Genomic DNA, 27,358 nt, shown 5'->3' on the forward strand with positions numbered 1-27,358 from the left:
TTTGAGACGGAGTCTTGCTCTGTCGCCCAGGCTGGAGTGCAGTGGCCGGATCTCAGCTCACTGCAAGCTCCGCCTCCTGGGTTTACGCCATTCTCCTGCCTCAGCCTCCCGAGTAGCTGGGACTACAGGCACCCGCCACCTCGCCCGGCTAGTTTTTTGTATTTTTTTAGTAGAGACGGGGTTTCACCGTGTTCGCCAGGATGGTCTTGATCTCCTGACCTTGTGATCCGCCCGTCTCGGCCTCCCAAATAACTAATCTGTAAGTGCTGTAATCTGTAAGTGCTGGGATTACAGGCTTGAGCCACCGCGCCCGGCCTGGTTTGTCTGTTTTTTTAGAGACACAGTCTCACTCTGTCATCCAGGCTGGAGTGCAGTGGTACAATCATAGCCCAGTGAAGCCTTGAACTCAGGTGATCCTCCCACCTCAGCCTCCCGAATAACTAAGATGACAGGCGTGTGTCATTACACCTAGCTAATTTTTTTTTTTTTTTGAGAATGAGTGTCACTCTATCACCCAGGCTGGAGTGCAGTGGTGTGATCTCGGCTCACTGCAACCTCCACCTCCCGGGTTCAAGTGATTCTCCTGCCTCAGCCTCCTGTATAGCTGGGATTACAGGTACACGCAGCCATTCCCAGCTAATTTTCGAATTTTTAGTAGAGATGGAATTTCACCATGTTGGCCAGGCTGGTCTCAAACTCCTGACCTCAGGTGATCTGCCCACCCTGGCCTCCCAAAGTGCTGGGATTACAGGCGTGAGCCACCGCACCCAGCAATTTTTGTAATTTTTATTTTTGTAGAGACAGAGTCTCCCTATGCTGCCCAGGCTGGTCTCAAACTCCTGGGGTCAAGCGATGCTCCCTAATGTTGAGATTTCAGGCATGAGCCACCATATTGGCCGGAAATGCACAGTTGAATGGCTAGTGGCTACTCTAAGGGGCACTGCAAGCCTAAAGGAAGGGGGTAGCTGGGCCAGGGTGCAGGGCTAAGATGACAGAGCTTTTCCAAGCAGAGCACAGAGCCCAGTGAAAGGATGTTCCAAGCAGAGTCTCGGAGGTGAGACTTGAGGGAACTGGGCATGGTTGTGAATGGCTGGAGGAAAGAGGCAGGTGGGGGTACGGTGGGAAGTGCAGGAAGTGAGGGTTCATCCCAAAGGTGGGGACCTCATTCCGAGAGAGTTTCCTTTCTCTGCACTTCTGGTCTCAAAGATGGAGAAGGGAGACACATGGGAGACCTGGCAGAAGCTGGGGACTCCGGGCCCCTAAGTGCCTGACCTTGGCTGATTCTCCCTGTTACTCATCTGACGCTTGTAGAACAGCAGGCCCTATGCGGGGACTGGGAACTCAGTGGGAAACGAGACTGATAAAGTCACTACTATACCCTACCCTCGGCAGGTTTCATAATGACTTCCGTGAACCTTAGGCACGTTTGCTCTTCTGCATTAAAAACAAAAACAAAAACATTGGCCAGCAAGGTCTCTCATGCCTGTAATCTGAGTACTTTTGGGGAGGCCACAGTGGGAGGACAGCTTGAGCCCAGGAATTTGAGATGAGCCTGGGCAACATAGCAAGACCTCGCCTCTGCAAAAAAAAAATTTAAAAATTAACTAGATGTGATGGTGCCTGCCTATAGTCCCAGCTACTCAGAAGGTTGAGGTTGGCAGCGCTTGGGCCCGGGAGGTCAAGGCTGCAGTGAGCCGTGTTAACGCCACCGCATTCCAGCACTGTCTAAAAAGAAAAAAAAAAAAGTTTAAATTTTATTATTTTGTTGCTGCAAAGACCAATATTATCCAGGGTAGAATTTTTTCTTTTTTTTTCTTTCACTTCTAGTTTGAAAAGAAATTAAAACATTTCGCCTAAAAGCATCATGGGCCCTAGACACTGTAGGTGCGATGCCTGGGATACTTCGGCCCTGCCTTCAGGGAGTTTCTAGGCTAGTGGAGAAAACAGACAGCAAGTAAACAAGACGGTTTCTAGGGAAGGGAGATGCTGTGAAGAAAATGGGACAGAGGTAGGCCGGGCGCGGTGGCTCAAGCCTGTAATCCCAGCACTTTGGGAGGCCGAGAGGGGTGGATCACGAGGTCAGGAGATCAAGACCATCCTGGCTAACACGGTGAAACCCCGTCTCTACTAAAAATACAAAAACTAGCCGGGCGAGGTGGCGGGCGCCTGTAGTCCCAGCTACTCGGGAGGCTGAGGCAGGAGAATGGCATAAACCCGGGAGGCGGAGCTTGCAATGAGCTGAGATCCGGCCACTGCACTCCAGTCCAGGCGACAGAGCGAGACTCCGCCACAAAAAGGAAAAAAAAAAAAAAAAATAATGGGACAGAGGGAAGTGCAGTCTGGGCAGGGGGCCGGGGAAGGTCTCACCAGGAGAACTTAGCACTGAAAAGGAACTGTGACGATAAGAGGGAAAGCGGTTGCCGAGAGAACCAGGGCTTGCAGGTGTTCTCAAATGAGGGTAGACCTGGGGCTGACAGAGGAGAAGGAAGAGGTGGGAGTGGAGGGGGACCAAGGGAACAAGTGGGAAACGCGGGCAGAGGCTGGGTCCTGCAAGGTGTCTTTGTGTGGGCTTCCCTAGAATGGGAGCCTGAGGTGGGGATTCCTGTACTAAGGGTTTGCTAAGGGGGAACCTTCAGGGAGTGCAGGAGACTGGCTGGGGCTCAGGAAGGAGGTCAGGCAGACGTGGTTCTCGCTGGAGTGGGAACCCGTGGGGTCAGGCTGGGCACCCCGGCTTTAGTGCTGCCTCGGACCTCCATATCAGTCAATCATGGGCTGTGGGCTACTCCGGGAAGCAGGGACACATAATGGACTGGGCGAGTCCAAGACTCTGAAGGAGGGTGATTCTTAAGGGCCGCAGGCAGGTGACACTCCCAGCAGTGGGAGAGGGATGGGATGCTGCATCCAGGGGGAGGGGGAGGGCAGCTGCAGGGGTACCAGCAGTGCCTGCCATGGAGGGTCTTGTAGACCAGAGCTGGGAGTTTGGTTCCCTCCGATCTCCTAACTGACATGGGATTTCAAGCAGGGGCAATAGCATGCTTTTTGAAAGATGCCTCTTCCTCTTGTGTGGAAAACAGACCGGAACAGGGTGGGGGATCGAGGATGGCAGCAGGGAGATGAGGGAAGAGGCTGCTCCATCCCGGAGAACACTGGTGGGGACCTGGACATAGGCAGTGGCTGGAGGAAGGAAGCAGAGCAAGAGTTGATGGAAAATCTGCTTTCTTCTCCTTTCTTTCTCCCTCCTGCCCAGACTCAAGGCTTTTCATTCCCCCAGAATTCCTTTTTGCCTTCTTCTTCTTCTTTATTTTAATTTTTTTTTTTTTTTTTTTTGAGACAAAGTCTCGCTCTGTCACCCAGGCTGGAGTGCAGTGGTGCGATCTTGGCTCACTGTAGCCTCCACCTCCCGGGTTCAAGCGATTCTCAAGCCTCAGACTCCCAAGTAGCTGGGATTATAGGTGCCTGACAAATGCCTGGCTAATTTTTGTATTTTTAATAGAGACAAGGTTTTGCCATGTTGGCCAGGCTGGGTCTTGAACCCCTGACCTCAGGTGATGGTCCTGCCTCAGCCTCCCAAAGTGCCAGGATTACAGGGGTGAGCCTCGTCGCCCAGCCTCCTTCCACCATCTTCACAATGCTCTCCCTTCCTGCAGGGGCTTAGGGAAGGAATAGGGGGCAGCCGTGTGGTGAAACCACAAGCCTTTCTGCGCTCACTGATCTCTCTCTGCTATCTTTTCTCTCTCTCCCCCTCTGACTGCCACCCCAAAGTCGAGCTTCGATCCCCACCACCGTGCCCAGCCAAGTTACGAGCGTCCTTCTTTCCTGCCTCCAGGACCTGGGCTGATGCTCCGGCAAAAATCTATCGGTATGCCACCCAAAAGAAGAGATGTAGGGGCTGGGGGAGGCCAGGAATGTGACAGTTTAGGAAAAGCAAGCGGACTTGGAAATGTTTTCTGCTTCCAGAGAGACCATAGTTTCATCAAATTGGGTTAAGAGTCCAGGCTTTGGAGATGGGTGAACTTGACCATGATCCTGGCTCCCCTCCTTCCCAGCTGTGTGAACTGGGGCAGGTGACTTCACTTCTCTGGGCCTCTGGCTCTACATCTAGAGAATGGGGATGCAGTGAGCTAAAGCGCCTGCTACAGCTTTCTGGTCCTTTCTCTTATACCAGATTCCATCCGTCCATTCATTTTACAAGTGTTTACTGAGCGCTCCCCATATGCCAGGAATTGTTCTAGAATAGGGATATGTCAGCAAATAAAACAGACTAAAGGTTCCTGCCCTCATGGGGCTTGCCTTATATCAGGGGAAGACAGATAATGGATTATAAGGATGATAAGCAAGAAAATTATCTAGTATGTTAGCAGTTGTATGTGCTATGGAAAAAAAAAGAGTAGGCCGGGCGTGGTGGCTCACACCTGTAATCCCAGCACTTTGGGAGGCCGAGGCAGGCGGATCACAAGGTCAGGAGATCGAGACCATCCTGGCTAACACAGTGAAACCCCGTCTCTACTAAAAATACAAAAAATTAGCCAGGCGAGGTGGCGGGTGCCTGTAGTCCCAGCTACTCGGGAGGCTCAGGCAGGAGAATGGTGTGAACCCGGAAGGCGGAGCTTGCAGTGAGCTGAGAACGTGCCACTGCACTCCAGCCTGGGTGACAGTGGGAGACTCCGTCTCAAAAAAAAAAATAGTAGAGTAAGGTAAGAGATCGCGCTATTGCACTCCAGACTGGGCGACAGAGCGAGATTCCGTCTCAAAAACCAAACCAAACCAAACCAAACAAAACAAAACAACATCTAGAGATGAATTGGGGTATCATGAGGCTCTCTGGGGTAAGGCATTCCAGGCAGAGTGAACCACTTCTGCAAAGGTCCTGAGGTCAGGCTGAGTCTGGTGCGTTTATAGAACAGGGAGGAGGCCGGTGTAGCAGGGGCCGAGTGAGCACTGGACATTGAGGGCAGAGGGGGAGAGGGTCCCAATCCTGCAGGATTTGGGGAGTCATGGTGGGGACTTGAACCTTTGCCCTGAGTGAGGTGGGTGCATGGCCAAGGCTCTGAGCAGAGGAAGGACATGAGCTGACTTCAGTTTTTTGTTTTTTTTTGTTTTTTTGTTTTTTGAGACGGAGTCTTGCTCTGTCACCCAGGCTGGAGTGCAGTGGCCGGATCTCAGCTCACTGCAAGCTCCGCCTCCCGGGTTCACGCCATTCTCCTGCCTCAGCCTCCGGAGTAGCTGGGACTACAGGCGCCCGCCACCTCGCCTGGCTAGTTTTTTTTGTATTTTTTTTAGTAGAGACGGGGTTTCACCGTGTTCGCCAGGATGGTCTCGATCTCCTGACCTCCCAAAGTGCTGGGATTACAGGCTTGAGCCACCACGCCCGGCCTGACTTCAGTTTTAACAGAAACCCTCTGGCTGCTGTGAAGGGACTAGATTGAAGGGGATGAGCTGGGAAGCCCGGGGACCAAAGAGGAGAGGTGACAGCTATTGCTATCCAGATAGGAAATGATAGTGGCTGGCCCGGGGTGGTGACTCTGGAGGGGTGAGAAGGGACTGGATTCCGGATATGTTTGGAAACAACAGGATTTGCTGGTGGATTGGATGTGGGGGACGTGAAGAAGAAAGCTACTAAGGGTGGCTGCGAGGTTTTCAGTCTTAGCGCCTGAAAGGGCAGAGCTGCTGTTTGCTGCGGTGGTAGGGGAGACGGTGGGCTGGGCGGAGTCTGTTGGGGAGGAGATCAGGAGATTGGGTTGGAGAGTTTCGAGTCTGAGATGCCTGTGAGACAGCCAGTTGGGTGTGGGTATTTGAATATAGGAGCCTGGAGCTCGGGGCTGAGGATGGGGCCCCAAGCATAAACGTGGGCGTCCACAGCAGAGAGGCAGTGAATGAAGCTGGTCACTGGTTGAGAGGGAGTAGTCAGAGGCGAGAAGAGGGTCAAAGACAGAGCCTTGGCAGTGAAGTAAGCAAAGACTTAACTCCTGCACGCCTCCTGGAGTTGTTTTTCCCTGATTGGATCCAGCTTTTCCCCAAATCCTGGCGTTCAAAGTCCACCAGTGTGAGTCTTGCACTCCCACTGAGTCTGGGGTCCACCTGGCTCTCATCGTTTACCTGATTGTTTTTTCTATAGATCCGCTCCCTTTTAAACTTTAGCCTCTTCATAAGTGGTTCTCTCTGTAGAATCACAGCTTTGACGTGCTGGTTGCACTTCTTTCCTGCATATAAGTGAAAAGAAACACGCATCTATGCATAAACACGAGAGACTATCCCTTCCCAGCTCCAGCCGCTTTTGCTGGCCCCAAACCATTCACCGAGCCTTTGAACAGAGTTAGAAAACGGCGCCCCCTCCTGGCATGGGGAGGAAGTTCCGCCGAATTTCAGTTTCCTCACCTTGCGGTTTGCAGTTGTGCAGTGCACAACCTGTACCTCTGTATGAAGCAGATTTGGGTTTATCCCAAATAGGGAAGAGCTGGGCGAGTCCACGTGAAGTTTTTGGCATATACGGGGTGCCATTCTTGTTATTAGTATTGTTGCGGTTCTATGGGATAGTGGAGCAGGGAGACCCTCTCCACCAGGGTCCCCCTCCCTGATCCTCTGTATCTCCCCAGGGGCGGCAGAAGATGACAGACCTTACCTAGCACCCCCAGCCATGAAATTCAGCCGCAGCCTGTCTGTGCCTGGTTCGGAGGACATTCCCCCGCCACCCACCACGTCCCCACCGGAGCCCCCCTATAGCACACCTCCAGCCCCCTCCTCCTCAGGGCGCCTCACCCCCTCCCCTCGGGGAGGGCCCTTCAACCCTGGCTCTGGTGGCCCCCTCCCCGCCTCCTCCCCTGCATCCTTTGACGGGCCCTCCCTTCCCGACACCCGCGTGGGGAGCCGCGAGAAGAGCCTGTACCACAGCGGGCCCCTGCCCCCCGCCCCCCCCCCCCCCCCCCCCCCCCCACCACCACCCCGCCCCGCCCCCCCAGCCCCACCACCACCACGCCCACCCTCCTCATCCTCCGGAGATGGAGACAGGTGGCTCTCCCGACGACCCTCCACCCCGCCTGGCTCTGGGGCCCCAGCCCAGCCTGCGAGGCTGGAGGGGCGGCGGGCCCAGCCCGACCCCGGGGGCTCCGTCCCCGTCGCATCACGGCAGCGCGGGCGGGGGCGGCGGCTCCTCCCAGGGCCCGGCTCTGCGCTATTTCCAGCTGCCCCCGCGGGCGGCCAGCGCAGCCATGTACGTGCCCGCCCGCTCGGGCCGCGGCCGCAAGGGCCCGCTGGTCAAGCAGACCAAGGTGGAAGGCGAGCCCCAGAAGGGCGGCGGCCTCCCGCCCGCGCCGTCGCCCACGTCCCCGGCCTCCCCGCAGCCGCCGCCCGCCGTGGCCGCGCCCTCGGAGAAGAACTCCATCCCCATCCCCACCATCATCATCAAGGCCCCGTCCACCAGTAGCAGCGGCCGCAGCAGCCAGGGCAGCAGCACCGAGGCGGAGCCCCCCACCCAGCCCGAGCCTGCGGGAGGCGGCGGCGGCGGCGGCTCCTCTCCCAGCCCCGCCCCGGCCATGTCGCCCGTGCCACCGTCCCCCTCGCCCGTGCCCACCCCCGCCTCGCCCAGCGGCCCGGCCACGCTGGACTTCACCAGCCAGTTCGGGGCCGCCCTGGTGGGGGCGGCCCGGAGGGAGGGGGGCTGGCAGAATGAGGCGCGCCGGCGCTCCACGCTGTTCCTCTCCACCGACGCGGGGGACGAGGACGGCGGAGACGGCGGGCTGGGCACAGGGGCGGCCCCGGGCCCGCGGCTGCGCCACTCCAAATCCATCGACGAGGGCATGTTCTCCGCCGAGCCCTACCTCCGACTGGAGTCTGCGGGCAGCGGCGCGGGCTACGGCGGCTACGGGGCCGGGAGCCGAGCCTACGGGGGTGGCGGGGGCAGCAGCGCCTTCACCAGCTTCCTGCCCCCGCGACCCCTGGTGCACCCGCTGACCGGCAAGGCCCTGGATCCCGCCTCCCCGCTGGGGCTGGCCTTGGCCGCCCGCGAGCGAGCGCTGAAGGAGTCCTCGGAGGGCGGTGGGGCCCCCCAGCCCCCTCCTAGGCCCCCATCGCCCCGCTACGAGGCCCCGCCGCCCCCTCCGCACCACCACTCGCCCCACGCCCACCACGAGCCAGTGCTGCGTCTCTGGGGGGCCTCCCCGCCGGATCCCGCGCGCCGGGAGCTGGGGTACAGGGCCGGGCTGGGCAGCCAGGAGAAGTCCCTTCCCGCCAGCCCGCCCGCCGCCCGGCGTTCCCTGCTACATCGCCTGCCGCCCACCGCTCCCGGGGTGGGGCCCCTCCTGCTGCAGCTGGGGACGGAGCCCCCGGCCCCGCATCCTGGAGTGAGCAAGCCCTGGAGGTCCGCAGCCCCCGAAGAGCCCGAGCGGCTGCCGCTGCACGTGCGGTTCCTTGAAAACTGCCAGCCCCGGGCCCCTGCGACGAGCGGAAGGGGCCCCCCCTCGGAGGACGGACCCGGGGTCCCGCCGCCCAGCCCACGCCGGTCCGTGCCCCCCTCCCCGACCTCCCCGAGGGCCAGCGAAGAGAACGGGCTGCCCCTGCTGGTTCTGCCGCCGCCCGCCCCCTCGGTGGATGTGGAAGATGGCGAATTCCTTTTCGTGGAACCGCTGCCTCCGCCCCTGGAATTCTCCAACAGCTTCGAAAAGCCGGAGTCGCCCCTCACGCCTGGGCCTCCCCACCCGTTGCCCGACCCACCTGCCCCGGCTACCCCGTTACCCCCTGTGCCACCCCCGGCTGTGGCCGCACCCCCTCCCACCCTGGACTCCACCGCATCCAGCCTGACATCCTATGACAGCGAGGTGGCCACCCTGACCCAGGGGGCCTCCGCCGCCCCTGGGGACCCCCCTCCACCAGGCCCGCCTGCCCCAGCAGCACCGGCTCCCCCTGCCCCACAGCCCGGCCCGGACCCTCCGCCTGGCACGGATTCTGGCATTGAGGAGGTGGACAGTCGGAGCAGCAGTGACCACCCGCTAGAGACCATCAGCAGTGCCTCCACGCTGAGCAGCCTATCTGCCGAAGGTGGTGGCAGCGCAGGGGGTGGGGGCGGGGGTGGGGCCGGTGTGGCCAGTGGGCCGGAGCTTCTGGACACCTATGTGGCCTACCTGGATGGCCAGGCCTTTGGGGGCAGCGGCACTCCCGGCCCGCCATACCCTCCTCAGCTCATGACTCCCTCTAAGCTCCGGGGCCGGGCACTAGGAGCCAGCGGAGGCCTGCGGCCTGGCCCCAGTGGGGGACTCCGAGACCCTGTCACCCCCACCAGCCCCACGGTCTCGGTGACAGGGGCTGGAACCGATGGGCTGCTGGCCCTGCGTGCTTGTTCAGGACCCCCCACGGCAGGCGTGGCTGGGGGTCCAGTGGCTGTAGAGCCAGAAGTCCCACCGGTGCCCTTGCCGACGGCCTCCTCTCTGCCTCGGAAGCTGCTGCCCTGGGAAGAGGGCCCGGGCCCACCGCCACCACCTCTGCCCGGTCCCCTGGCCCAGCCTCAGGCCTCAGCCTTGGCCACAGTAAAAGCCAGCATCATCAGTGAACTCAGCTCCAAGCTTCAGCAGTTTGGGGGCTCCTCGGCAGCTGGTGGCGCTCTGCCCTGGGCCCGAGGAGGCAGCGGGGGAAGCGGAGACAGCCACCACGGGGGAGCCAGCTACGTCCCGGAGAGGACCTCCTCCCTACAGCGGCAGAGGTAAGCGGGGTGCTGGTGGCCAACACGGGAGGCCAGAGGAGTTGATGGCATAGCTGTGTCCCTTTAGGGTCTCAGGGTGGCAGAAAGGAAACAGAAACCAGGTTGGCAGGAGTTTGCTCTCACAGAAGCATGCTTTCACAGATACTTTCTTTTTTCTTTTTTTCCTTTTTTTTTTTTTTTTTCCTTGAGATGGAGTTTCACTCTTGTTGCCCAGGCTGGAGTGCAATGGCATGATCTCGGCTCATCACAACCTCTGCCTCCTGGGTTCAAGCGATTCTCCTGCCTCAGCCTCTTACACCACCACACCCAGCTAATTTTGTATTTTTAGTAGAGACGGGGTTTCTCCGTGTTGGTCAGGCTGGTCTCGAACTCCCGACCTCAGGTGATCCCTCCACCTTGGCCTCCCAAAGTGCTGGGATTACAGGCATGAGCCAACATGCCTGGCTCTTTTTCTTTCCTTTCTTTTTTTTTTTTTTTAGAAACAGGGTCTCATTCTGTCACCTGGCTGGAGTGCAGTGGTATAATCATAGCTCCCTTGCAGCCTCAAACTCCTGGGCTCAAGCAGTCCTGTGGGACTATAGGTGCATGCCACTATGCCTGGCCAATTTTTCTTCTTTTCTTTTTTTTGAGATGGAGTCTCGCTCTATTGCCCAGGCTGGAGTGCAGTGGTGCAATCTCAGCTCACTGCAACTTCCACCTCCTAGGTTCAAACAATTCTCAAGCCTTAGCCTCCTGAATAGCTGGGATTACAGGTGCCCACCACCAGGCCTGGTAAATTTTTGTATTTTTAGTAGAGACGAGGGGTTTTGCCATGTCAGCCAGGCTGGTCTTGAACTCCTGACCTAAGGTGATTCATCCCACCTCAGCCTCCCAAAGTGCTGGGGTTACAGGCATGAGCCACCATGCGTGGCCCTGGCCAGTTTTTCTTAAGCTTTTTGTAGAGACCAGCTATGTTGCCCAGGCTAGTTTCAAACTCCTGGGCTCAAGTGATCCTCCTGCTTTGACCTCCCAAAGTGTGATTACAGGTGTAAGCCACCTAGTCCAGCCTTTACATTTTCATTTATTTCAGTAGCTTCTGTTGTCTCCTCCTATCACCATCACAATCTACATCCCATGATGAACAAAAAGTTATTAACAGGCTGGGCATGGTGGCTTATGCCTGTAATCCCAGCACTTTGGGAGGCTGAGGTGGACGGGTCATGAGGTCAGAAGAGAGACCATCCTGGCTAACACGGTGAAACCCCATCTCTACTTAAAAAAATACAAAAAATTAGTCGGATGTGGTGGTGGGTACCTGTAGTCCTAGCTCCGCAGGAGGCTGAGGCAGGAGAATAACTTGAACCTGGGAGGCAGAGGTAGCAGTGAGCCGAGATCGCGCCACTGTGTTCCAGCCTGGGTGACAGACGAGGCTCTGTCTCAAAAAAGAAAAAGTTATTAACAAAGGAGACTGGAGTGAGACCTGCTTATATTTGTTTCCTTGGTGAGCTGTCACTTCTTTCTGACAGTCCCTGAAATCTGTAAGTCCCTTGAAGCCAGTGTGGTTCAAGACAGGATGCAGTTATAGGTGTGGTTCTGGAGCCCACCTTCTCGGCTTCCAGTCCCAGCCTTCCACTTTCCACCTGGGTGATCTTAGGCAAATGAATCCACCTCTCTGTAGAACGGGGATGGCCTAGTGCCAGCCCAAAGAGTTTTTGAGAGGATTTAATATGGGTCATTGTTGTAACATGAGATGGGGGAAGAGGGGGGCCTTGAAAAAGAGCCCAACAACTTCTACATGGGGAAATACAGGATGATGCAGATGTTTCCCAGAGCAGCCAGTTAGCCGCATCGCCACAGAATTCGAGCCCATTCAAGACCTTCTAGTCCTAGAGGAAGTAGAGTTACATTTCTGGTTCAGATACACAGAGGATTGGGAGCAGTTTTTAAATATCCTTGTTCATCTACAGAGTTCACTCGAATTCTGTTTGAAGGTCTGCTATCCAAATGTGACCTTCAAATGTGGGTTCAGGGAGGGTATATTTGGGGCAAAAGAAAAGAAAAAGGAGGCTGGGCACAGTGGCCTGCATCTGTAGTCCCAGCTACTCAGGAGGCTGAGGTGGGTGGATCACTTGAGCCTAGAAGGTTGAGGCTGCAGTGAGCTGATATCACACCAAGGCACTACAGCCTGGGGAACAAAGTGAGACCCTGTCTCAAAAAAAAAAAAAGAAAGAAAAGAAAGGAAAAAGGAAGTGTATATTATCAGAGCAACTTGAATCAATGCTCCTAGGTTGTAAAAACAAACAAACAAACAAACAAACAAATGTGGGTTTATTAGGCCTTTAAGATCTGAATGAAATTCATTGAGTATTCTTAAGTATTCTGGGTAGAGAATTTTTTTCTTTTTTTCTTTTGTTTGTTTGTTTTCCCACTGCTTGTAGCAGCAATAGAAAGGATGCTTAATTCAGTCAACAAATGAATTATTGATTCATGACCTGTGTGTGCGGAGTGCCCTTCTGGGTGATGGGATCCCCTGCTGGACAGAACAGGCAAAGACTGTGCAACCCCATACGTCTAGGGACATACGAGTGGGGGCGGGGCAGTAAACAAAATAATTGTAACCATCCTAAAAAAAAAAAAAAGCTACCACAATGGGATGGTTCGAGAAGGTCTCTCATGTAACAGGCAAGATGGGCAGAGTAATGGAAGTGGAGAGGAAGCAGCTGCCCGGGGCAAGAGTGAGCCAGGCAGGGGGAGCGGCCAGGTCAAAGGCCCTGAGGTGCAACAGTGCTGGAGGAGAGGGAACGAAAGGGATGAGGGGAACCTTTTTCTCCCCTTGTTTCTTCTCTCTTTCATCTCCCTCTCTTCATCTCTCTCTCTGTGTGTCCCCCGCCCCTTCCATCTCTCTCCCCTGGATGCTCACCCTCTTTTTGTCTCTCTCTCACTGTCTCCCCATCTTTCACTCTGCTATGACTGGCCATAACCTGAAAGGCAGTATAGAATAGTGGTGAAGAGCTCAGACTTTGGTGCCATATAACCGGGCTCTGCCACTTCCTGTGTGTCCTTAGGCAAGTTATTTAACCTCTCTGTGCTGATAATAATAGTAACCTGCATCAGGGCTGTCGTGGGGATTAAACTGAGATGCAATCATGTAAAGCACTTAGAACAATGCCTGGCACACGTGAGCATCAGTGAGCGGTGACGATTATTATTATTATCATTTAATGTCTCTTTTTCTTTCATCTCTCTTAACTGTCGCCCTCTCCCTGTCCTCTCATCTTTCTCTCCCTTCATTTCTTTCCTCGACGGCCATCTTACCCTTTGCTCCCTCCATTTCTTCCCGTCTCTCTCCTCCATTTCTCCCCTACCCTTATGTCTCTCCTCCTGTCTCCCTATATCTTGACCTCTGCCTCTTTCTCACCCCTGCCCTTGCCCCCTAAATCCCTGTCCTCCCCCACTGCCCCCTTGTCACATTCCAGACTCTCTGACGACTCCCAGTCCTCGCTCCTCTCCAAGCCTGTCAGCAGCCTGTTTCAGAACTGGCCCAAACCACCTCTGCCACCGCTCCCCACCGGAACAGGGGTCTCCCCTACAGCCGCTGCGGCCCCAGGGGCCACGTCACCCTCGGCCTCCTCGTCCTCCACGTCCACCCGCCACCTCCAGGGCGTGGAGTTCGAGATGCGGCCCCCTCTGCTCCGCCGGGCCCCCAGCCCCTCGCTGCTGCCCGCCTCGGAGCACAAGGTCAGCCCTGCGCCCAGGCCCTCGTCCCTGCCCATCCTGCCTTCTGGACCCCTCTACCCAGGCCTCTTTGACATCCGTGGCTCCCCAACTGGAGGAGCAGGAGGCTCGGCTGACCCCTTCGCCCCAGTCTTTGTGCCGCCACACCCGGGTATATCCGGGGGGCTCGGGGGAGCCTTGTCAGGGGCCTCGCGCTCCCTCTCACCGACCCGCCTGCTCTCGCTGCCCCCGGACAAGCCGTTTGGCGCTAAACCTCTGGGGTTCTGGACCAAGTTCGACGTGGCTGATTGGCTAGAGTGGCTGGGTTTGGCGGAGCACCGAGCCCAGTTCCTGGACCATGAGATTGATGGCTCCCACCTGCCCGCCTTGACCAAGGAGGACTATGTCGATCTAGGTGTGACCAGGGTGGGCCACCGCATGAACATCGACCGGGCTCTCAAATTCTTCCTGGAGAGGTGATGGCTGGCCTGGACGGACCAGCCCCGTCCACAGAACTCTTGAGCCTGCTGGCCTCTTGACCTCTGACCCCTGACTGTCATTCTCTCCCCCCGGGGCCAGGAACTCTGTTCAAACTGCGCCCTGCCCTCGTCTCCCAAGGCCAGAGGTCACTAGGTGGCCCAATCCAGGCCGGACATTTGCACCTCACTGAAGGGGGCAGCTGACACAAGACTGTGTGTGCGTGAAGTGGGGAGCGGAGGGGGGATAGGAGAAATTACGGAGGGGGATTGAGAAGGAGGGAAGGGCCTGTTCTGGGGGGAGGGGACAGACAGAGCCATAGAGGGTCAGCCCTGAGCCTGATTGGATGGGGACTGTCCCCCAGGCCGCAGGGGAAGGGGGTGCCCTCAGATTCCACCACCTGCCACCCCTCTAACAACCCTTCCCACTCTCTCCAGGCCCCTCAGCTCTTCCCCCTTCCCCTCTCCCCAGCACACACAGCTGCCCCCCTCAGCCTCTTGCACGCTCCGTTGCACGCCTGCTCACCTCTCTCCCCTCCCCTCCCTGGGCTGCAATTTTGCACAAATTTGCCCTCTCGCTGTCTTGCACATTCTGCCTTTGCTTCCGGCTGGCGAGGCCCGCTCAAACACACTCTGTTCTCCTCGCACCGCTGCATTTCCTTTCTCATGCTCCATGCCTCCTGCTCTGATTCTCGCTGCTTACACACGTTTCCCCTACCAGGGCCCTCCTTTACACACTCCATTTCACATCTCCTCCTCCCCGCTCACTCTGGACCCTTGTTGCAGACACACTTGGGACACATTTTCCCTCCCCTACTCACAGACTCCATGCACATCATTCATTCTCTGGAGTGCCCTGCTCTTTGCTCAGCCCTTGCACACTTGCTATCTTATGCACCCCTCCTGACACACTCTTACCTCCATTTTCTTACGTTGAAGCACTTTCCCTTCTTATTCTTAAAAACCCCAGATTCTTCCACTCCCCACCTCTTCCCTCTCACCATGACACTCCTAGCCCTCCACTCCTCCCCCCCCCCCTTTCAATGCTCTCTGGAAGCCTTGTTTCTCCCCTTTTAATAATGTTTTTGCACAGCGTGACGTGGCTGCACACCGCATCTTGTCTTTTCTACCTGAATGAGAGCTCTACCACTTCTTTCCTTTTGCAAACTCATCTCATTCCATGCGCTCTTGGGCTGTAACATTTCTTTCCCTGACACCCTTATTTTTATTGCCTGTTGACAAGCAGCTCTTGCGTCCATTCTCATTCGGATTCTCTTACCTCCTTAAGCTCTTTCTCTTCCTGGTGAGAGAAGACGCTATGCACACTGGCTTCCGGCTCACCATGCTTCCACACTCAAGCCTGTCCCTGCCTCCAGCCCTCACCCTCCCTCACTTCCTCCCTCTTCTGTCTTTCCTGTCCTTCCTGGGCCATCTGTCCATCCCTTTTGCACGAAGATTCCTCTCTCCTGCCCACTCCAAGAAGCTCCCTCTCCCTCCAGCATGGCTGTTCCTTCCCGCACGCTTCCTCTCTCCCCTTTTTCCCCCGGGGCTTGGGAATTTTAAGCCACCCCTCCCCCTGAGAAGCCCCCTCCCCTGCTGTGGGTAAAGGGGGGAGGGCATTGCCCTCAGGACCCCCCCCATGTTCAGCTGCCAAAGAAGGGAGCTCCCCCTCCTTCCCCAAGCCCATTCCCCCTCTGCTGCCCCCTACCCCCGAGGGGGGGGGCGCTCCGTCCATGAGGGGAGGGGGCTTGCAGCCCCCTCCCCTCACCATGTCAGGGATCTGCGGGGAACCTCGTGGGAGGGTCGTGGGAGGGGGGAGGGGTGTTGAGGAGAGGGGCAGAGGCCGCGCTGGACCCCTACCCGCCCCCTCCCCCTTGTCGGATGCCCCCAGTCCGCAGGGGGCCTGCGCGGCGCCCGTCTATCAAGGGCTTGTTCATTCTGGATGGGTGCCGCGGGGTTGGGGAGGGTGTAGGGGGTGGGGAGGGGGGAGGAGAGGTCGGGGTGGGAAGTGGAGAGGGACCGAATGTGGGGACAGCGCGGGATGGAGAGGAGAGAAAAAGCAAAAAGAGGAACAATAACAAAAGAAGAAAATATAAAAAACAGAAAAAAAAAACCACAAAACCCCTAGAACACACAAAAAAAATCCAGAAAAAAAACCTGAAATAAAAGCCCGAGAATTGTCTTCCAAGGGGGGTGGGAGGGGAAGAGGAGGGGGGCGGATGAGGACGTCTGATTCTCGCTGAGACAGGGCTCGGCACGCGTTGAAAGCCCCGGTACCCAGGTCTTCCCTTCCGCGGGCCTCAGTTCATCTCTCAAGGGATTGGGACCCAGGCGTCCACGTACAGGGACTGGAGGAAGATTAGGGAGGCGGGATTATAACAAGGGGGTTCATTCCTACCCCCCATCACCTCCCTTCCCCTGACTCCCCACCAAGATTTTGCAGAGAGAAATGGCTTTTGTACCAGGTCATTCTTTATAATTAAACTCACAGTATCCACCCCCTCGAGCCGGCCCCGCCTCCTTCCTGGGAAGGCAACGCCCCCTATCCTCCAGGGCTCTCCGGGTGGGTGGTCCCAGCCCGCTGGGCGGTGCGCAAGCGCAGCCGGGGCCGGCCCGGGCGTCAGGCCTCCTCGTTCGGCTCCGCCCCCAGAGCCTCGAGCATGCGCCGCCGGACCAGGGAGCGGCGCAGGTGCAGGCGGTAGTCACCCAGCAGGAGATCGTCGTGGCGCACGAGCTGGTGCGCAAGCCCGCGGGGACTGAGCCCGGAACGCAGCAAGCGCGAGCGCGTCTGGAAGTCCGTGACCGCGATGAGCCACCTGCAAGGGGGTGGGAACGGAAAAGGAACTCGCAGGTGGTTTCAGCCCCGGCTTTGATCGTCGAAGAGTCCCTGCCTGGTCCCTGAAGTCGTTCACAGCCCCTGGTCCAGCAGACAGTCGCTCCATCCCTAAACTCCCCTCCAACCCTGCCCTCTCGCCTGGGTCGCTCTAGGCTCCTTACGCTCTCTTAGCCTGGTTCTGCGTCCTAATCACTGTCTCTCGATACTCCATCTCAAACCGCTCCAAGGCCCGACCCTCAACTGGCGACTGCAGGCTCCGCTCTACCCTAGGCACTCCAGGCCTGTCCCCACCCTATCACCCCTGGCCCCACCTCTACCATGTGCTCAGTCCCTTCCACCCCCTCACAGCTGCCTTTCCAGGCTCAAACTCCTATCCCGGTCACTACTGGGCACTCAAACTCGGGCCCCTACTCACTCCAGAGCCCTCCTTCTCTCTGATCTCACCGGGCCCTGCCTCCAACCGCGCTCACTCTTGGCCCCGCCCCTCAGTGACTCTGCGCCAATCTTGCTCTTATCTAGTCGCTCCAGGCCCTGCCCTACCACGCTTTCACTCCACTGTCGCCCCGCCTTACAACGGCTTTACACCAACTACTCTCTTATCTAGTGGCTCCGGGGCCTGCCCTTCAGCGCCCTTACACCAACCACGCTCTTATCTAGTCGCTCCGGGCCCCGCCCCCTCACGCTTTCATTCTTGGCCACGCCCCTCAGCGCCCTAAAACCAACCACGCTCTTACCCAGTCGCTCCGGGCCCCGCCCCCCCGCGCGCTCCAGGCCCCGCCCCCGCCGCTTACACACCGGTTCCGGCGGCCAGCAGTCCCACAGATGACATTCATGTTCTCGAAGCGGATGCTGCTCACGCGCCCGCTCTCCGTGGCCCCCGGTAACTGGGCCTCCAGCGCTTGCAGCACCTCCAGGTGGGTAAAATCCTCCTCGGGCTGCGGGTGTCGGAGAGAGAACCTCAGCCCGTGACCTCCTGGTTCATTTTGGGTTCAGAAGTCACCACCCTAGACCCCACCTGCAGAACCTGCCACAGAGTTCCAGGTGGCATTTGAGGGGCAAGGATCGCTCTTGATCCCAGGGTACTGTCGCTATTGTCAAAGGAGACGACAGATTATCTCTCAGATGGGAAAGCATCTACTGTCACTCTAGGTCATTCTCCAAAATAATCAGTTCTCACCAAGCCGATTTGCCCAAAAGTCAATGAACAGTTGACTGAATGATTCACCAGCTTAGCCAACTTTACGAATCTACCAAAAACTTTCCCAGCAATTTGCAATGGATGCGACTGAAAGCTCTTGAAGATTTCTGCCAGGATTTAAATTGCACACCTTTCCTTTTATATTCGTATTAGCATTTTAAGAATGTTCAGTAGTCAAAAGATAACAGTCAGAGGGGGTTTTGATGCCTTGTCAATCTATTTAACATTCAGAAACATGTACTGATCACTAAACACATTTACAACACGTGATTAGCATGTCAAGGGTGATAACAGTTGTCATAGCACATAAAATTGCTGAGGAACTAAAATGAAATGAAAATTTTCATGATTTCACTGAAAAATAATGTCACTTCCAGAAAGGCATTCCTTGACTGGGGTGAGAGGGGAGGCTGGAGGGTCCCTTGCTCAAAGCCACAAAGAAGTGGAGTGATAGGGTGGAGACTGATCCCTAAGAGAAGGGCGGCAATCCCTGTATGCAGGGTGGAGAGTCACATGGATTAGCTGAGAAGGTACCTTGGAGGCCTGTGCCTGGCACACAGTAAGCACCCATTGACATTAGTTCTTTTCATTCAATTATTGAGTTCCTGGGACCCTAATATATACCTCTTCTGATTGAAGGCAGGGATGACCAGTTTGCTGAATCTGTCAAAAACATGAGCCCCTTCCTTCCTCCCTCCCTCCCCCCCTCCCTCTCTCTCTTTTTTTTTTTTGGAGACGGAGTCTCGCTCTGTCGCCCAGGCTGGAGTGCAGTGGCCGGATCTCAGCTCACTGCAAGCTCCGCCTCCCGGGTTTATGCCATTCTCCTGCCTCAGCCTCCCGAGTAGCTGGGACTACAGGCGCCCGCCACCTCGCCTGGCTAGTTTTTTGTATTTTTTTAGTAGAGACGGGGTTTCACCGTGTTAGCCAGGATGGTCTCAATCTCCTGACCTTGTGATCCGCCTGTCTCGGCCTCCCAAAGCGCTGGGATTACAGGCTTGAGCCACCGTGCCCGGCATCTTTCTTTTTTTGACAGAGTCTCACTCTGTCGCCCAGGCTGGAGTGCAGTGGCACGATCTCAGCTCACTGCAACCTCCACCTCCGGGGTTCAAGCAATTCTCCTGCCTCAGCCTCCCCAGTAGCTGGGATTACAGGCACCTGCCACCACACCTGCCTCATGTTTGTATTTTTAATAGAGATGGGGTTTCACCATGTTGGCCAGGCTAGTCTCAAACTCCTGACCTCAGGTGATCCACCCACTTTGGCCTCCCAAAGTGTTGGGATTACAGGCGTGAGCCACCGCGCCTGACACACATTGGCTTTTTCTTGAGTTTTTGTTATATTTGTAAACTTTACAGAATTTCATAGTACGTGGATTAGTAGGATTCCTTTTGTTCTCCCTCCCTGCCCCCCTCAGCCTCCCCTTTCTTTGCCCCTTGGTCTTCCCTCTGACATGAGCCATAGATTTCGTGACTGACGCTTTGACAAATTCACAATCAATTTTCAGCAAACTGTCCTGGTGCCAAGCCCACAGCTCTTAAGCCACAGAGCCTGAATTTAAACTCTGGCTACACTGCTTCTCAGCCTGTGCCCTTCCCACCACCCCACCAAAACTGTGCAGAAAATAAGGGCCCAGATCCACTCACCAAGGTCTCCATGCAGAGGCAGAGGGGCTGGGCAGCTGGTGGTGTGGGGAACTTCCGGATGCACGGGAGTTCTCGGTCCAGTGCCTCATACTCTGCAATGACCTGCCGCAGGTACTGCTTCCTAGGGAGAGAGCAAGCAGGCAGGGACCTCTGAGGTCAGGATTTGCTGCCATCGCATTTGGGGAAGCGGAAGACAGAGGTTATGGGGGCCAGGGACAACTCACGAGGATTTGATGGGCCTGCCCAGGCTCCGAGCCTGCATCTCCTCTGGGGTCTCCAGGTCCATAAGGAGGGCTCCTGAGGACAGACAACCCACTATCAGCTGCCCTGAGCCCTCCTCAGCCATGATTCTGCTTAAATGGCCATCACCAATTGCCTGCCCATGCCACACCCAAAATAGCTTGTATGCCAGATATTGAGCTACTGTCTCTTAGCTCCAAACTCTCTTAGCTCCACACTGGCTCTGTGATGCCTGGGTTGAGACTCTACTAACCACATTTCTCCTTCAACAGTTGGGTTCCTATTAGGCTCTGCCTAAAGGGGGCGCCAGAGGGAGGCTGCAAGGCAGGAGGAAGCAGGAGGAACTTGCTCCTTTTTGCTTCCTCTTCTGGTCACCCCAGCCTTCCTTCTTCACTGTGGCAGCATCACTTCAGTAACAACACTTGAATCCAGTTTTCAGGGTTTTTTTGTTTTTTGTTTTTGTTTTTGTTTTTGAACGGAGTCTTGTTCTGTTGCCCAGGTGTGCAATCTTTGTTTTTGAACGGAGTCTTGTTCTGTTGCCCAGTGGTGCAATCTTGGCTCGCTGCAAGCTCCTCCTCCCGGGTTCACGCCATTCTTCTGCCTCAGCCTCCCAAGTAGCTGGGACTACAGGTGCCCACCACCACACCTGGCTAATTTTTTGTATTTTTAGTAGAGACAGGGTTTCACTGTGTTAGCCAGGATGGTCTCGATCTCCTGACCTTGTGATCCGCCTGCCTTGGCCTCCCAAAGTGCTGGGATTCCAGGTGTGAGCCACCGTGTCCAGCCCCATTTTCAGTTTTTCCAACACTCTCAGAATCAGTCTCCTTATTGGAACTTGACTGATAACAGTTCTCAAATATGGACCCTTTTTGACCACCCCACCATCAGTTAACTGGTCTCTCTCTTATGGCCAAGTGCTGGTTGTTCCATGCACTCCATTTTCCCCTTCCCCTACAGTCCTAGAGTTTTACCCAGCACATGGCTTCCCAGCTGGAGACAACACTTCCCAGACTCCCTTGCAGCTAACTGTGGCCATGTGACCAAGCTCTCACCAATGAAGTGTTAGCTGGAGTGAGAGATGTAACTTTGGAATCATTTTCTTTAAAGATTACTGCTTTTCTTGGACTCTTTGCCCTTTCTCTTGGACTGGAATGTGGATTAGCAATAACCCTTCTTCCACCATGTTTGGATATGGCAAGCAACAATATGGGAGGAACTCTTATCTCTAAATCTTCTCACCAAGCCAAGATGTCCCACCAACCCTGCCTTCCATTACACAAGAGAGAAATATACTTCTGGTTCTTGGCCAGCTGAGGCAGGTAACATAGCAACACCCTAGCTCCACAAAAAAAAAAATTTTTTTTAATTATCTGGGCATGATGTTGTGTGCCTGTAGTCCCAGCTACTAAGGAGGCTAGCGTGGGAGGATTGCTTGAAGCCAGGAGTTAGAGGTTGCAGTAAGCCATGGTTGTACCACTGCACTTCAGCCTGGGTGACAGATAAAGAGAGAAAGAGAGACAGAAAGAGAGAAGGAAGGAAGGAAGGGAGGGAGGGAGGGAGGGAGCCGGGTGTGATGGCTCACGCCTGTAATCCCAGCACTTTGGGAGGCCGAGGCGGGCAGATCATGAGGTCAGGAGTTCGAGACCAACTTGGCCAATATGGTGAAACCCCATCTATACTAAAAATACCAAAATTAGCCAGGTGTGTTGGTGTGTGCCTGTAGTCCCAGCTACTCGGGAGGCTGAGGCAGAAGAATCGCTTGAACCCAGGAGGCAGAGGTTGCAGTGAGCCAAGATTGCACCACTGCACTCCGGCCTGGGCAACAGAGCGAGACTCCATCTCAAAAACAGAGAGAGAGAGAGGAAAGAGAGAGAGGGAGTGAGGGAAGAAGGAGAAAGAGAGGAAGGGAGAAAAGAAAAGGAATACACTTCTGTCTTCTTTATGATGTTGTGTTTTGGGGTGTCTTTGTTATAGCTGCTGAAAGAGAGGAAAGCAGACCCTAACAGCCAGGCTCTGGTGCTCTCCTGCCGAACATCAAACATTTCCCAACATCAAGCAAGGCCACTCTGTGACTGTGATGGACTGAGACAAAACAAGACCGCTCCTGAATCATGTCTCAACACAACAAAGCATGAACATTGTCCAAACCACAAAAATGACCAATCCCCCCCGTCCCAGCTCAGAGCTGACAGCTGCTTTTTCATTAACCCCAGCATTAGCTCCATGTACCCCTCCTGGTTCCCGGTGAGATGAAGATTCCCAGTCATGAGCTTGCCCGTGCTTTCCATCAGCCTGCCATCCAGAGCAAAGCACCACTCCCATGAACCCTCCCCAAAGTCACCTGACACAGCCCGGCTCTTGCAATAAGTCCTTGCTAACAGCCTTCTACTGAGACAACCCGTGTGTGTGTGTGTGTGTGTGTGTGTGTGTGTGTGTGTGTGTGTGTGCGCGCTCTCTCATTACATGAGTCAACACATTCAACTGGGTTTAACTATAGTCAGTGGTGTGTTGGTACATGTTTCACAACAGGCTGTCTCGCACACTGTCACACACACATACGGTAGACACTCCAGGGCCCACCCCCAGACCTACTGGATTCAAATCTACATTTTCACAGGATCCCCTTCCAGAAACACCTACCCTCATTCTTTTCTTCCAGCCATACCGGCCTCCCTCCATCGCTCAAACGCAGCCATCTCCTCCTCAAGGCTGTCCACATAACAATATAACTATGTGCTTACTGTCCCTTTTATATGCCAAACACTTTTAAAAATATTTTCCACTGTGGCTGGGCGTGGTGGCTCATGCCTGTAATCCCAGCACTTTGGGAGGCCAAAGTGGGCAGATTGCCTGAACTCAGGAGTTCGAGACCAGCCTGGCCAACATGGTGAGATCCCGTCTCTGCTAAAAATACAAAAAATTAGGCGGGCATGGTAGCGCTCACCTGTAGTCCCAGCTACTCCGGAGGCTGAGGCAGGAGAATTATTTGAACCCAGGAGGCAGAGGTTGCAGTGAGTGAGCCGGGATCATGCCACTGCACTGCATCCTGGGTGACAAAGCAAGACTCTGCTGCCAAAATAAAATAAAATAGAATGGAATAGAATAAAATACTTTCCATTGCATCCTCACAACAACCTTCTGAGGTAGCGTCATTTAACACATGATGAAACAGAAGCACAGAGAGGTTAAGTGACTTGCCTAAGGTCACACAGCACAAAATGACAGAATAAGGATAAAAATGTAAGCATCTGGATCCAGATCTCAATCTCCCCAGGTGGCTTCCTCTCACCTCACTCTCATCTAGTCTCCAAACTCCTCTCCCTCTCCAGTTACCCCAGCAAGGTAGAATTTTGAAATGTATATCTCGCCGGGCGCGGTGGCTCAAACCTGTAATCCCAGCACTTTGGGAGGCCGAGACGGGCGGATCACGAGGTCAGGAGATCGAGACCATCCTGGCTAACATGGTGAAACCCCGTCTCTACTAAAAAATACAAAAAACGAGCCGGGCGAGGTGGCGGGCGCCTGTAGTCCCAGCTACTCAGGAGGCTGAGGCCGGAGAATGGTGTAAACCTGGGGGGCAGAGCTTGCAGTGAGCTGAGATCCGGCCACTGCACTCCAGCCCGGGTGACAGAACTAGACTCCATCTCAAAAAAAAAAAAAAAAAAAAGAAATGTATATCTGACCCTATGGCCCCCTTCCTCAAAACCCTCCCAGGACCTTGCATTGTCTTTGGGATGAATAAAGTCCAAAGTCCTTCCAGTGACCCTAAGACCACACATGATCAGACGCTGCTAATGTCTTAAGCCTGATCAAGCACAATCATCCTTTTCACCTGCTGCAGTCCAGAAATGCTGTTCTTCTGCGACTTGGACACTCTCTGACCCCTCCTGCTGCAGGATCTTGGCTAATGCTGTAACTCTGCATGGACCTCTCTTCCCCCTCATCTGACTAATCAAGTGTCCCATGAGGGACCGCTGACGCCCTTCCTCATAGCACAGTACGTTTGCATTCACAGTGGTTGCAATTTTACCTTTATTTCTATGATTCCCTAATTACACTCTGTCTTACCTACGTCTTCTGAGCAACGTGAGGGCAGGGACTTGTCTTTGTGCCCCCAGCATCTAGCAAAGTGCCAGACTTATATTTGTCCTTAGTATTTCTTGAATAAAGCCTGAAATGTGTGCACTTTGTTTGGGCCCTAATTTAAACAAGCCAACTATAAAAAGTACAATTTTAAGATAATGAGGGAAATTTAAATATGTACTAGGTATGAGATGATATTCAAAAATAATTATAGGCCGGGCATGGTGGTTCACACCTATAATCCCGGCACTTTGGGAGGCTGAGGCAGGAGGATCGCTTGAGCCCAGGATTTCGAGGCTGCAGTGAGCTATGATGGTGTCGGTTCATGCCAGCCTGGGTTACCAAGTGAGTTCCTGTCTCAAAAAAATTAATTAATTTTTAAAAAGTCCTGTAGGCCGGGCGCAGTGGCTCAAGCCTGTAATCCCAGCACTTTGGGAGGCCAAGAAGGGCAGATCACGAGGTCAGGAGATCGAGACCATCCTGGCTAACACAGTGAAACCCCGTCTCTACTAAAAAATACAAAAAACTAGCCAGGCGAGGTGGTGGCGCCTGTAATCCCAGCTACACGGGAGGCTGAGACAGGAGAATGGCGGGAACCCGGGAGGCGGAGCTTGCAGTGAGCTGAGATTGCGCCACTGCACTCCAGCCTGGGCGACAGAGTGAGACTCCGTCTCAGAAAAAAAAAAAAAAAAGTCCTGTAAAAGTGTTAAATGAGTCAAAAAGTAACTCCAGCAACATCAAAGATGCATGTGAAAAAATCTGAATACAATAGTTTCTCATGAAATATGACATTAGAAATAAGAACTATTTCTAGTTATAACAGTGATTTTAATATATGCATTTAAATGTATATGTGTAATTAAATTAACAAAAGCACAAACTTAAAAATAAGTACTTATTGAATAATTCAGTAAATGCAACAATTTCAAGCTTTTCTTTTCCCCCTTTGGTGACAGAGTCTCGCTCTGTTGCCCAGGCTGGGGTGCCATGGTGCAATCATAGCTCACTGCAGCCAGGTACTCCTGGGCTTAAGGGATCTTCCTGTCTCAGCCTCCCAAGTAGCTGGTTAAATTTTTTAAACAGGCATCTCAGAGGGCCCCTGCATGCCTTGGAGGATGCTGGGGACTAAGAGATGAATGAGACACACCTCTGCCCTTTCAGAACTCTCAGGTAAAGGGCAATGTGTGTTTCAATGAAAGTGTTACGAGGTGGAGGGAAAGCCCAGTCTGGGGGCAGTCAGGGAAGTCTCCCTAGAGGAGGTGTTGTCCACAGTGAGACCTAAAGAATAAGAAGGCATTTACCGGCCGGGCGCGGTGGCTCAAGCCTGTAATCCCAGCACTTTGGGAGGCCGAGACGGGCGGATCACGAGGTCAGGAGATCGAGACCCTCCTGGCTAACACGGTGAAACCCCGTCTCTACTAAAAATACAAAAAATTAGCCGGGCGAGGTGGTGGGCGCCTGTGGTCCCAGCCACTCAGGAGGCTGAGGCAGGAGAATGGCGTGAACCCAGGAGACGGAGGTTGCGGTGAGCTGAGATCCGGCCACTGCACTCCAGCCTGGGCAACAGAGCAAGACTCCGTCTCAAAAAAAAAAAAAAAAAAAAAAAGAAGGCATTTACCAAATAAAGAGATGACAGAGAGAAGGATGTTTCACATGAAGGACCTAGCATGGGTCAAGGTTTTTGAGCAAAAGAGAAGAGAGTCACCTGCAAGAACTTCCCAGAATTCCCTTGAGCCCCAAGACTAAAGGGTGCTTATTGCCATTGGAGGCTATGTATGATCTGTGAGATGGCGTGGTTCACGTCTCCTCCCCCAGCATGAGAACAAGCCAGGCCATTTCATCCATTAGGCACTACAGGCAAAATGCTTGGGGCCCAGGGGCTTTCTAATGGCCTATGCTGAAGTTTGCAACCTGATCAACTAAAATATGTTATTGGTTCCACAATGCTGCAAACAAAACAGCAAAATCGAAATGAACAAACGTTGATCAACAAAACTAGCCAACTGGTCGACTCAGCTCCACTTGACTTTTCTGGAGCTCCATATAAATTACTTGTCACGTGGGTGCCTCAGTCTAGTCTAGAGATGGTGCAGCGTGGGGCCTAAAAAAGAAAGATGCCTTCAAAACCACTAAAAGAGACCTAAAGGCAGAGAAACAACATCTGTATTGCCATCAGGGCATTTGTTCTGCCTCGAAGGCTGAGGTGGAAGGATCGCTTGAGCCCAGGAGCTCAAGGCTGCGGTGAGTTTTGTTTTTGGGTGTGTTTGTTTGGAGATAGAGTATCCCTCCATCACCCAGGCTGGAGTGCAGTGGCACAATCTTAGCTCGCTGCAGCCTCTGGCTCCTGGGTTCCAGCGATTCTCCTGCCTCAGCCTCCCTAGTAGCTAGGATTACAGGCACCCACCCCCACGCCTAGCTAAGTTTTGTATTTTTAGAGATGGGGTTTCACCATGTTGGCCAGGCTGGCCTCGAACTCCTGACCTCAGGTGATCCACTCACCTTGGCCTCCAAAGTGCTGGGATTATAGACGTGAGCCACCACACCCAGTCCTGAGTTTGGTTTTCTATTACCTGCAGTTACATGCATCCTCACTGAGATACTACTCCATAAATGTTGAATGAGTGTAAATGCATGAGCTGTGCCACAGCACAGAATGCTAGCAGAAAGTGCTGGCCTAGGAGCCTGAAATTGTCAGCAGGGGTCAGACCACACAGGGCCTCAAAAGCCAGGCTGGAGCTTTGGGACTCTGTCCTAGAGGTGACAGGAAGCTAGGAAGTGTTATGAGCAGGGGACAGCCAGGGTCGTTGCTGGAAGTCAGAGAGACCTCTCTGGAGCCATGGAAGGATAGGCAGGAGGAGAGAAACTGGAGACCAGGGAGGAAGTGAGGAGACGGTTCACATGGAAGAGGATGAGACCTGGGACAGGGCTGCGGGGACAGAGAGGAAGGAATGGGGAAGGGAGAGTCAGAGGGCAGGAAGATGGGGCCTGATGGGCTGTGGGAGGGAATTATGGGAGGTGGAAGGATGGGACCAGTGACTGGGTTGGCGGTGGGGCCATTTGAAAATGGAAACCAGGAAGGAGGAGAGCAGCTTTGGGGGAAGATGCTGAGCTCAGGGTGGGAGACATGACAGTGAGGGTACCTAGGAGAAGAATGCCCTCAGAGGTGTTGCTTAGGTCCCAACAGAGGCTTATGGGAAATGTAGTCCTGAGTCCAGGGCATTGGCCAAGAAACTGCAGAGGCTTGTGGGAAATATCGTTTGAGGTCCAAGGGGGCCGCTCTCCAGGAATCTGGTGAATGTTAGGGGTGGCTTTCACTTTGGAGTGCCAGTGACTCACTTAAGGCCACACTGTGAGCCAGGGCTACTACACACTGCCTGGATGGAGAAAGTCCGCCCCTTCCCCAAAGACATAGCTCAGTACCTGCCTCCCTGTGCATGGTGAGGCTGCCCATGGTGGAGGAGCACATGGGCTCCACCTCTGGCTGCATCCTGGGAAGGTGGA

The 27,358-nt window shown here is 54.7% G+C and overlaps 2 protein-coding genes across 2 annotated transcripts in view; one reads left to right on the forward strand and one right to left on the reverse strand.

Moving 5' to 3' along the window:
• Positions 1-13,861, forward strand: part of SHANK1 (SH3 and multiple ankyrin repeat domains 1) — a 55,690-nt gene extending 41,829 nt beyond the window's left edge. Inside the window, 4 exon segments of the mRNA XM_026448409.1 lie at positions 3,763-3,859; positions 6,594-6,907; positions 6,909-9,688; positions 13,144-13,861. Of these exon segments, the coding sequence (XP_026304194.1) occupies positions 3,763-3,859; positions 6,594-6,907; positions 6,909-9,688; positions 13,144-13,861 (3,909 nt within the window).
• A 2,450-nt stretch (positions 13,862-16,311) lies between these two features.
• On the reverse strand, positions 16,312-27,344 carry C21H19orf81 (chromosome 21 C19orf81 homolog). Its single transcript, XM_023182606.1, has 5 exons — positions 27,278-27,344; positions 19,759-19,831; positions 19,535-19,655; positions 17,489-17,628; positions 16,312-16,673 (listed from the first exon to the last, which is right to left on the reverse strand). The coding sequence occupies exons 1-5, from the start codon at positions 27,342-27,344 to the stop codon at positions 16,478-16,480; spliced, it is 597 nt and encodes a 198-aa protein (XP_023038374.1). The 3' UTR covers positions 16,312-16,477.
• Positions 27,345-27,358: the final 14 nt, after the last annotated feature.

This window comes from Piliocolobus tephrosceles, chromosome 21, assembly GCF_002776525.5.
Source record: "Piliocolobus tephrosceles isolate RC106 chromosome 21, ASM277652v3, whole genome shotgun sequence".
Taxonomy (NCBI): Eukaryota; Metazoa; Chordata; class Mammalia; order Primates; family Cercopithecidae; genus Piliocolobus; species Piliocolobus tephrosceles.

Bases quoted from the DNA above. Each gene is read 5' to 3' on its own strand.
- C21H19orf81 (XM_023182606.1), bottom strand. From the start codon at position 27,344: ATGCAGCCAGAGGTGGAGCCCATGTGCTCCTCCACCATGGGCAGCCTC. The intron at 19,832-27,277 runs GTACTGAGCTAT...GTCTGTCCTCAG, and splicing joins CACCATGCACAGGGAGGCAG to GAGCCCTCCTTATGGACCTG. The intron at 17,629-19,534 runs GTGAGTGGATCT...CGACACCCGCAG, and splicing joins GCCTCTGCATGGAGACCTTG to CCCGAGGAGGATTTTACCCA.